This window comes from Varanus komodoensis, unplaced genomic scaffold (assembly GCF_004798865.1).
Source record: "Varanus komodoensis strain SLA01 unplaced genomic scaffold, ASM479886v1 scaffold29_1, whole genome shotgun sequence".
Taxonomy (NCBI): domain Eukaryota; kingdom Metazoa; phylum Chordata; class Lepidosauria; order Squamata; family Varanidae; genus Varanus; species Varanus komodoensis.
Genome location: NW_025335759.1, coordinates 1,319,115 through 1,329,511, shown reverse-complemented (window position 1 = coordinate 1,329,511; position 10,397 = coordinate 1,319,115). Strand labels below are relative to the sequence as shown.

General features: G+C 48.1%; 1 protein-coding gene across 2 annotated transcripts; it reads right to left on the bottom strand.

Annotated features, from left to right (window-relative positions):
* Window positions 1-4,138: 4,138 nt before the first annotated feature.
* Window positions 4,139-10,007, bottom strand: LOC123025789 (trypsin-like). Of its 2 annotated transcripts, none has more exons than XM_044434805.1 (6): window positions 9,911-10,007; window positions 9,509-9,597; window positions 8,175-8,334; window positions 6,615-6,868; window positions 5,306-5,469; window positions 4,139-4,340 (listed from the first exon to the last, which is right to left on the bottom strand). In XM_044434805.1, the coding sequence occupies exons 1-6, from the start codon at window positions 9,922-9,924 to the stop codon at window positions 4,188-4,190; spliced, it is 834 nt and encodes a 277-aa protein (XP_044290740.1). In that variant the 5' UTR covers window positions 9,925-10,007; the 3' UTR covers window positions 4,139-4,187. The 2 variants fall into 2 exon arrangements, with proteins under 2 accessions (XP_044290740.1, XP_044290739.1); XM_044434804.1 differs by having other exon boundaries at window positions 9,509-9,600; window positions 9,911-9,943.
* Between the last annotated feature and the right edge of the window lie 390 nt (window positions 10,008-10,397).

Below are 10,397 nucleotides of genomic sequence, written 5' to 3'. Positions count from 1 at the left end.
TCTTCACTGTCCAGCTTTCACATCTGTATGTTGTGATTGGGAATATACTCGTTTGGAGGATCTTGAGCTTGGTCTCCAGTAAAACATCCTCACATTTGCTGATTTTTTCTAGTCCCTTCATTGCTGCCCTTCCAAGTCTCAAGTCGTCTTCAGATTTCTTGGCTGCAGTCTCCCTTTGAATTATGCCTGAGCTGAAGTATGAGAGCTTCACAATTTAGATTCTTCATCATTAACAATAAAGTTCTGCAATACTTCTGTGGACATGGTTTTTGTTTTCCTAATATTCAGCTTCAGGCCTGAATTTGTACTTTCTTCTTTCCTTTTCACCAGACAGCAAGTCATTGCTGCTTCCTGCTAGTAGTATAACATTATCTGCATATCTTAAATCAGCCAATTAAGATATGCCAATTTTCTGTCCTTTCTCTGATCTGAATCCAGCTTTCCTTATGATATGTTCCGTGTACAGTTTGAAGAGATAGGGAGATCAAATACTTCCGTATCTGACAACTTTGGCTATGGGAAACCATTCTGTTTATCTGTATTCTGCCCTAACAGTTCCTTCTTGTCTATTGGAACAATCAATCTTATCCATCTGGTTGCGCATCAGGACAATCAAATGCTGAGGCACACCCTTTTCTTTCCAAAGCCTCCAGAGCTTCTTGTGATCCACGCAATCAAAGGCTTTGCTGTAGTCTAAAGCATAGACTGGTCTTCCACTGAAATTCTTTGGTGTGCGCCAGAAACCAGCATATATTTGCACTATGATCTTCGGTGCCTCTTCCTTTTCAAAATCCAAATTGGATATGCAGCATTTCTGACTCCATATAGGGTCGTATTCCTTGCTGCAACACCTTGAGCATCACTTCGCTTGCATGGGAGATTAATGCAATGGTCCTGCAGTCACCATACTCTTATTTTGGGGATTGGAATATATATTGAACACGCCCAACCTGTGGAAACCCTAGCTATGCTAACAGAGCATAGTTTGTTAACTATGAACAGCCCATAGTTCACAACCCAACAACAAACTATGGACTCTCTTTATGGCTTGTTCATAGTTAGCAAACCATATTTTGTAGCAAAGTTGATTCCAGTAACACAATAACCCACATTTCAACAACAATGTACACGCAGCGCTTGAGTGTCAGTAATCTGAGCCCAGCCGGTCTTTTGCACTATGATAAAACTTACCGTTTCTGTTTACATTCTAAGCGTTTCCAAATTCACATCTATGCAAATACATTTTATGCAAAGCCTTGCCCTCATTTTGGGCCATGCATTTCCTCTTTGTGGAGGAATCCTATGTGGCCACCCAAGGGTCAAGCGAGCCTTTTCATCAGGAGGGATAGGCCCAAGATCTGAAGACGTATAGCATGGCAATCCTGTTTAGGCTGAGCAAGTTTGCCTCCGTGGGAAGAAAGCCCACCCGATAACTCTGTTAAGGAGCATTGAAGAAACATGGGATATAAATTAGGTCTTTGGTTTTGGCCATGAGTTTTATCAGACCAGAGGAAGCAGCAATATACCAAGGCAGAACTGGTCCATCTTCCTTCATGCTGTTGATATCCATTGCCAGGATTTCTTCAAAGTTCTCCCAGGATTCTTTTCTGGCCATTCTTGAAGAAGCCTGAGGACTTGTACTTGCAGAGCCTGTGTTTTGCCTCCCTGTTACATCTCTTCAGATTTTGGGGTCCATCCTCAGAGCATCAGGGAGCAAGTTTAAATGTCAGAGATATCAGAAAGTCTCAGATGACTATCTTTGAACTTTTGGTTCTAAGTTGTTTTGTATTTCAAGCAGGACTTTAAAAAATTACTCATTGTTCTTAAAGGGGAAAAAAACTGCACGAGAACCTGCAGTAATCTACCTGCCTCTGTACCAAAATGGGGGGGAAAATCCTTGTCTTCCTCTTGATTTTGTTCACCTTCCTGGACCTTCGTGTCTCTTGCTCTGTCCCTTTTTGCCTTTTAGGAAATAGCAGCCTTATGATGCTATGACACACCCCATGACACCCCATGACATCATGTGTTCCCACCCTATTACGCTACCATGTTCTGCTTTATGAGTTTCAATCTTTGGGATACTGGTGACCTGGAAAACCTAGATATGGATGCAATACGTGGAATGGTAGTGATTTTCTACTCCTGAAATCTGGGCAACCTCTCCTGTCGGATGTAGTGAATGATGTCCAAAACCCTCAGTGTGTCTCGACATTTCCAACAGCTTCAGTTTTAGGGAACATCCCTCCAGTCCTTTGTTGTGCAGAGATCAAGATAATCTTTCTCAAGAAGCATGCCGCTCTATTCTCTTCTCTGGGACTGCAGCATGACGTGTGTAGCCTTGAGGGAAGGAGGCACTGATTCCTATCGGGTAAGGGCATTTCCTAGGAACGCAAGAGTCCAGCATAGGTGTGGGTGAAATTGACTCATGAGAAGGAAGATGTGGCTTAGTATGCTAGCCTGGCCCCTGCTCCATCACCATTTTTGTGGTCCTTCCACGTATTGGAGGGATGATTTTGGCAACAAGGAACCTTTTCTGCTCCATGAGATCAAGAACCCTGGGAAAACCCAGGTTCTAGATTATGCAGGGATTTTCCATGACTATTGCAGAAGTTCAACTTGTGGATGGTGATAGAAAAAGGGTGTATCTTTTCAATCCATCTTTGCAAGAGGACTTGAGAAAGGTGGAGGCAGGCTGCATCTCTCTTTTGTAGCTGCCAACAAAAGTGTGTATAGTCAAGGCTATGGTTTTCCCAGTTGCAATGTATGGCTGTGAAAGTTGGACCATAAGGAAGGCTGAGCGCCGAAGAATTGAGGCCTTTGAATTGTGGTGCTGGAGGAGACTCCTGCGAGTCCCTTGGACCACAAGGTGATCAAACCGGTCAGTCCTAGAGGAGATCAACCCTGACTGCTCTTTAGAAGGCCAAATACTGAAGATGAAACTCAAATACTTTGGCCACCTAATGAGAGGGAAGGACTCCCTGGAGAAGAGCCTAATGCTGGGAACAATTGATGGCAAAAGAAGAAGGGGACGGCAGAGAATGAGGTGGCTAGATGGAGTCACTGAAGCAGTTGGTGTGAGCTTGGGTGGACTCTGGGGGATGGTGGAGGACAGGAAGGCCTGGAGGAGTGTTGTCCATGGGGTCGCAATGAGTCGGACACGACTTCACAACAAACAACAACAACTAGGAGTGGGCTGGTATCTCTCCTTCAGCTTTCAGCCTGAACTTTTCAGGAGCTATACATGGTGCTGAAGTCTGGGGTTCAGCACAAATAAACCTGCAGTTGTTGGCACCTCTAACTTTGGAGTCACCAGTCTAGAGATGTTGCTTTTTAGCTCATAGAGCTTTTATCAGTCTCAACTTTAGCAAATGCCTGTACTCCTTGATCACTGGTTCTAGCTCTGTCTGGTTGTCATATGAGCAGAGGAAGAGAAAAGAAAATAATTCCCTCTGTTTCTGATCTTCAGGCTAAGCAGCCTTGAGAGAACCCCCAAATTTGCAGAAATACCAAACATTTGCAGAAGTACACCCCCTCCCCCCCAAAAAAACCCTTTCCCCATTAAAAGCAGAAAATTGAAGACTGAGTTGGGATGGGAAGATCTGGCTGGAATCATCTTTCTTGTCTACTTCAGACCTCTTTCCTGTGCTTGACCCTGGTCAGGAAGCGAGCCAAGCCCTGATCAAGGCTGCAGACACTTGCGAATGCTAGTGCCTGCTTTGCACACAAATTATGTAATTCTTTGCACAAAGGGTTGAAAGGCCACAAATCATGCCTGTGAAGCAGAACTCTGCTTGCACAGGGACGGTATTGGAGGCATTTATGCCTCACAGACTCACTTGGAGTGGCTTTCTGCTGGATGCAGCCGGGAATGTTCAGCATGAGGAGGACTTAGGACAGAGAGAAAGTGAGTTGGAGTCTGGGGAGCTGAGCTGAGGAAATCTGATGGATTCTCACTCCCAAGCTGGATTCCTCAGGCATCCCTAGGACTGAGCATCTGGAAATGCTGGGGAGAGGAATGGGATTGGAAGGGAGAAAACCGGGGTCCTGAACAGGGAGTTCTCATCACTGCTACATCTTGTAAGAGGTCACTTTTGCTGCATTGGGGGACAGTGTGAAGGAGTGCAAAGGAGACACAAGCTGCGGACATCTCTCGTTCTTTATTTGTGCCTTTCATACCCCTGCTGAGGTCACACCTGCCGGATGATCCCCTGAATCCAGCCAACGTAGTTGCAGACCCTGGTGTAGATTCCGGGTTTCCCAGGTTGGCCACACACTTCTGGACCCCAAGACACGATACCCTGAAGCTCTTCATTACAGATGAGAGGACCCCCGGAGTCACCCTGCAAAGGCGAGAAAAAGCTCTAGGCTAGCCTTTCCCATTCCAGTACCCTTCGGACTGCAACTCCCATCACCCCCAGCTTCTAGGAGGAAGAGAATGGCTTGGCCGAGTGAGTGTGCTGGCAATGGCTCACTAGGCTAAGAGGAGCTCAGGAACCCCGAATGATGTCTGGATCCATCCCCCCTGCTTTTTCAGCCCCTTTCCATGACTGCACTTCCTCTTCCTCTTCCTCTTCATCACTCCTCTTCCTCTGCTTCCTGCCCTATCCCTGCTGTCTTGCACGGACGATACTGGAAGAATGGCAAGGAGATCACTAAGGTTCAGCAGTGTGTATAGTGGTGTTTCCCAGTGTCCAAAAGCCAGGATTGTGTCTTGAAGCCAGGCCAAAATCTTACAGCCTTTAACTGATTAAGAAGAGCACCAGATATAATTGCACGAAACTACTTTCTCCAAGTACTTTCCTTAAATAAGAACTGCTTTTGCTGCAAGAAGCAAAACTATTCCCCTTGTTGAAGCAGCCTCACCCTCTACATTTCCCAGGGAGGGCGGCTCTGCACCTGTGTGTATGTTAACAGACTCTGCAATACTGGGAGAGAGGAACTTTATAAGATCCACGGCAAGAAGCATCATCTTCAGTTCTTGGCCCAGGGAGAAAAGCTGTTACGTTGCTCACCCAGGAAACTTAAGGAGGACCACCAAACAGACCTCCCTGGCCTATTTGGGGAGCACAGCAAAGGGGACTGGCTGCACATGTCTTTTGGCCTGGCTATATTCTGCATCCTTATTTCATGGACCTTCGACACAGCTGGTTTGTTTCTTCCTAAGGATCTTGGCCGCTAAAGTGAGGTGCCTCTGCCGGACCAGCTCCCTGGGGTTCGATAGCCACTCCTCCTTTTGTGACTCCATCCTGGCAGCTCTCAGCCTGCAACAGCCGAATCCTCAGTCCACGAGGCATCACCTTCTTACCTGACAGGAATCCACACCTCCTGCTTTCACCCCTGCACACAGCATGTTCTTGGTGATGGCGTCAGGATATGTCCTTTCACACTCGGCTTGAGAAATGACGTCGATATAAGCGCACTGCAGCTCTTCGGGGATGGTTGCCGTAGAGGCTGCAGTTATATTTTGTGCTTTAAGAAAACAAGCAAAGCAAACGCAATTAAGGATGGGCTTGATCTTTAGACTGCTTTCCCAGGCAGGACTCCAAGAGGCTAAATACATTTTGGATCATGAGAGAAAGGCCAGAACTGCCCCTTGCAACCCTGTGGTTTTATCATGGGAAATCTGCAGGCGCCTCGACCATGTGCCCGGGCTTCCTTTGGTAGGGAAGTTTCCCGTTAATGACCCAGGATGCTGGTTAGAATTTTCTTCCAATGGGGCTAGAGCACAGTGGCCATTTATGAACTGAGAAGAAAGAGGACAAAAGAGGATGTGTGAAAATTGCACATGTTTATATGCATTCCTATAAATGTACACATTTATAAGTAACCATACTTGAAATGGAAATAAAACGGGTGGATTTTATGGCACTATTTGCCACAGTGTGGGACAAACCTTGCAGTATGGCTTGCTGGACCCACGGCCTGCCAGGTACCCCATGGACAACTGGGGACGTTGTGGCTCTGGCGTCAGCTCCCCTGGCCCCGCAGACCTCCTGCAGGTATCCCAGGGGGCACCAGAGCAGCACCTCCCTCTGCAAGACCAGCTCCTGGCATCACTGTGGACAAGGCCGTCCTGGAACAGGGCAGGAGCTGGCATCCCAGGCAGGAAATTCCCATGCACTGGGGAGGGGGGTGTCCCATCCCTGGTGCAACATGTGACTGAGGAATGAAAGCAGCGGCTTTGCAACAGAGCTCACTTAGCCTGATGAGGCTTTCTGGAGAACTGGAAAGGCAGCTCTGCTGGACAAGATGGTCTAGCCCAGGACGGGGCATCTCTCTGCCTCCTTAGGGCTGGTCTAGATAAAGCTGTTTCCCAACTGTGGATTTTGAAGTTACCCCACGTGACTTTTGTCTGACATACCCATGCACCCATCTTTTCTGAACCTTTCGGTAAGTTTTTTTTCTTTGTTTAATTGCAAAGTCCTGTCCGACCCATCGTGACAGCATTCCTCCAGGCTCTCCTGTCCTCCACCATCGCTCGGGGTCCACCCACGCACACACCCACCACCCCAGTGACTCCATCTGGCCACCTCATCCTCCGCCATCCCCTTCTCCTTTTGCCTCCCCTTCTCCTTTCGCCTTTGGTAAGTATCAGATTGCAATAGCTGCTGTACGTTTCGAGCTGGTGGTGGTGCCCCAGCCGGTAACAAGGCACCGTGTCCCTGGCAGAACACACTGGCTGGCCAGTTTGATGGGCTGGACGCTGTCCGTGATGTCCACGAAGGAGGACAGCTTGATCAGCATGATGTCGTTGTCCTTGCTGACCGGATCATAGTCCGGGTGGACCACCAGTTGCACTGCTCTTTTCTGCTGCTCCGTGTTTTCCGCACGCATCATGTTGAACTCTCCCAGGCGTACGTAAGTAGCACTGGAAGGCAGGAAGAGGTGGTTTAGAGGCGAATATGCAAACAAGAATAAATGCTTAAGATATAGAATGGGGAGAGGGCAATGGATCTCAGGAAAGGCTCATGGGCCATTTTTGGCCACCTAGAGTCCCCCTGTGGGCTGCACTTCCCAAGGCCCTCCCAAATGTAATTAAAACATTTAATTTGGCAGTCCACCATCCTAAGCTACTCCATAATGCTTTGTAGTGCAGAAAGGCTAAATTTAGCTTGCTTGCAAGCTATATTTGACCTCTTTAGCACTCCAGACTGCTAAACAGGTCGAACTTAAATTGCAAACAAGCTAAATGTGACACGTCTACTGCTCCAGATCATTAAAAGCCCCATTCTGCCCGCTACCCCCCGAAATTCACACTACTGCCAAATTTGGCAGTCTGGCACAAGATGGGGGTTTGCGTGGAGCCCCTGGGCCGCAGGTTGCTCCCCTCTCGTGCAGAATATGATGTTGTTGCTTGACATGTTCACATAGAACAAGGCAGGCAAAGGGAGATCTCCAGGTATTTGGGACTTGAACTCCCAGAAGTCTCAGCTGGCATGGCAGCTGGACAAGAATGCTGGGAGTTAAAGTCCAAAGCGTCAGGAGATCTCTTTCTGCTCTTCCCTGACCTGCTGTTACTGCCACAGCTAAGCAGAAGGTGATGGAATGCAGCAGAGGACTGAGTGCATGTCCTGCTCATAGCTGGTTGGAGAGGGAATTTCAGGAAGACCCATTTTCCACGCCAGAGTGGAAACTCCCAGCATGATGGAAGTTTGAATCTTGAGGATCTCCCGGAATAGCTGGATGCCACCAGTGCTGTGGCTCTCTGCCTTACACTGAGTCAGCCCCAAGATTGTCTCTGACTGGCAGCCCCTCCAGGATTTCCAGCAAGATTTCTGCTGCCCTACCTAAAAGTGTCAGGGATTGAATCAAGGACTTTCTGCTTGCAAAGTATATGCTCTGCCATGGAGCTACAACCCTTAAAATCAGCACTGCAAGCTCTCTTATGCTGAATGAGGCCATTGGGCCATATACCCCAGTATTGCCTGCACGGACTGGCAGCAATTTCTCTCCAGGGAAATTGCTGCCAGTCAGAGACAATCTTGATATCACTTCTGGTATCACATGATGGGGTTGGCAGGAATTTTCCCAGCCCCATCACATGATACCAGAGATTGAACTGAGACCTTATGCATGGGACGCAAGGGCTCCACCACAGTGCTGTCTTCCGTTCCCCACGTGATTCCGGCATCCCATTGCCTTCCCTTCCCTGACGCAGCTCCGCAAGGGCGTACCCTGCCATTTTGCAGTGTGCAGCAGTCACCACCCAATTCCTGGTTAACAGAGACCCGCTGCAATAAAACCGGTTCATGTCATAGATGGCAGCCTGCCAAGGCTGGAAGTCTTTCTGGCAGGTGAACCCTCCGACGATTCGGGAATCTTCCTGTGCTGCTACTGCAATGGAAAACAGTGCAGGCATCAAGAACACAAGATGTCTTCTGCTCAGACCAAAGAGCCCTCCCATCCATCTCATTTCCCACCATCACCAACCTGATGCCTCTGGGAAGCCCACCAGGAGGACATGGCGGCAATACCCATCTTCCATTCTTGCTTCCCCAGCAATTGCTACTGAACATACTGACTGCGTACACACAGAACAGGGTGTGGATTGCATGTGCGTTGTTGTTGAAACGCAGGTTACTGAACCATGGTCCGATCCTGGTTATGACAACCAGCCATGCTTTGTCAAGCATGAACTACACCAGTTTGCAGCCCAAAAAAACCCCATGGCTTGCTCTTGCAGCTGGATTTAGGCAAATGTCAACCTATATTTTAACAACCCCTACTAAGTGCTTGAGTATGTTGTATGTTGTGTGAATGCAGTCTTGGCCTTTGAACTTGCATTAGTCATCATGGTGGGCTGTTTACCATGGAATTTCTTATCCACGGTAAACTTGTCCAGTACCCTTGGAAGGTAGTCATATGATCAGTCATATGTTCACTGATTTTCTCAGGGAGAACTATGCTGATTTGTTGCAGTAAACACCAAAAAAGTTTTGTTGGGGGTTATTATAGTTCTGGTCATATCATTTCTTTCCCACTTGGCCCATTAGGCTTGGAGAAATCTTTGGAAATGTGAGATTGGAATTGGAAATTTGGATTAAAGTCAGGCTATATTCCTCTCTAGAAAGCCAGCACTTTACAAGAAGAAAAGCCTTTGTAGTAGTAATTCTTACAGATATGAGAAAAAGCAGCAAGTTGTGAGGGGAAGCCGTGCACGTAAGCAAGATGCTTCACACACGTTGACATTTATTCAAGGTGAAGCATCTCCTTATGAGACACCACTCTCCTGGTGGCTACAGGTGACAGAGGACTCCCTGCTGAGTTGGTAGAACTCGCTGCCCCGGCTGTGGGAGGCCGCTTACCAGAAGGTTTTATTGCTTTTCACAAGCACAAGGAAGCTATGGCCATGCTGGCTGCAGAGGAAGGGGAAGAGGTGGTATGAAAATGGACTGCTATCCTTTTAGTGAATTGCAGGTGGCGAGTGAGCAGCCAAGGGAGGCTAGGAGCCTTTTGGGGTTTATTTAGAATAGTCACCAGGCTGGAAAGTCGGTTTGTGCCATCTTACCTGTTGCCACAGAGAGCAGCAGGAGCGTTGCTGCCTTGACTGCTTTCATGTCAGCATACGAGAAGGTGGAAGGTCTTTCTGCCACAATCCTGCTGAGGAGAGACACGGAGTGAGTGCTCGCAGAGAGCCTGAGCAGGGTTCATTGGTGAGCGTGGAGACCAGGGAAATCTGAATTCACAATAGGGTGGCCACGTGGCCCATTTTACAGAGGGCAGTCCTCCCTGGGCAGGCCAATGCTGGTTAAAGATTTTAAACAGGGAGAAAGGCCACGGCCTTGAAGTTGCACACCCACTGTTAGCACCAAGAAAACAGAGCATTTTTCTTATAAAGATCGGATTCCCTGAGGGTGATCTGCCAGGATGTTGGCCAGAAGCAGGGGGAGACACCCTCTGTTCTCTTTACCTGCATGCTTGCATCACCTCCCTGCTCCACTGGAGCGTCTGAGAAAGACAGAGTGCTTTTATCCAGTGGTCTGAACAGACTGCTTGCGCGAGGCTTTTCCTTCTCCGGTTGCTCCATCTCTTTTGGCACCCAGCCCCAGCTCCTGTTTTCTCTCCCACAACACCCTTCTCTCCCTCCAGGCTCCCTGCCTGTATGAAATCGGGCCAAGAACTGCACGGAGCTTCCACCACTGCCTGGAAGAGATAGTAGGATCCAATCTAGGATCACTGTATATTCTATAAACGAACACTGCACTTGTTTCCTGGGTGGAGATTCTTCTGTAGGCAAAGCAGCCATATCCATATAAAAAAGGGAGCTTTCAGCAGGCTTGGGATGGGAAGAACGCCAAGGTTCGCAGAAGCATAGCAAAAATATTCAAAATAAAAATCCTAAATTGGGACAGGGGAAGAACACAAATAGCCCAATGGGGACTGAATTTGCCCAATGG

Coding starts and splice junctions, on each gene's coding strand:
- LOC123025789 (XM_044434804.1), bottom strand. Junction 6,869..8,174: donor GCACACTGCAAAATGGCAGG/GTACGCCCTTGC, acceptor CCTGCCTTCCAG/TGCTACTTACGTACGCCTGG. Junction 5,470..6,614: donor CACCACCACCAGCTCGAAAC/GTACAGCAGCTA, acceptor GTTTTCTTAAAG/CACAAAATATAACTGCAGCC.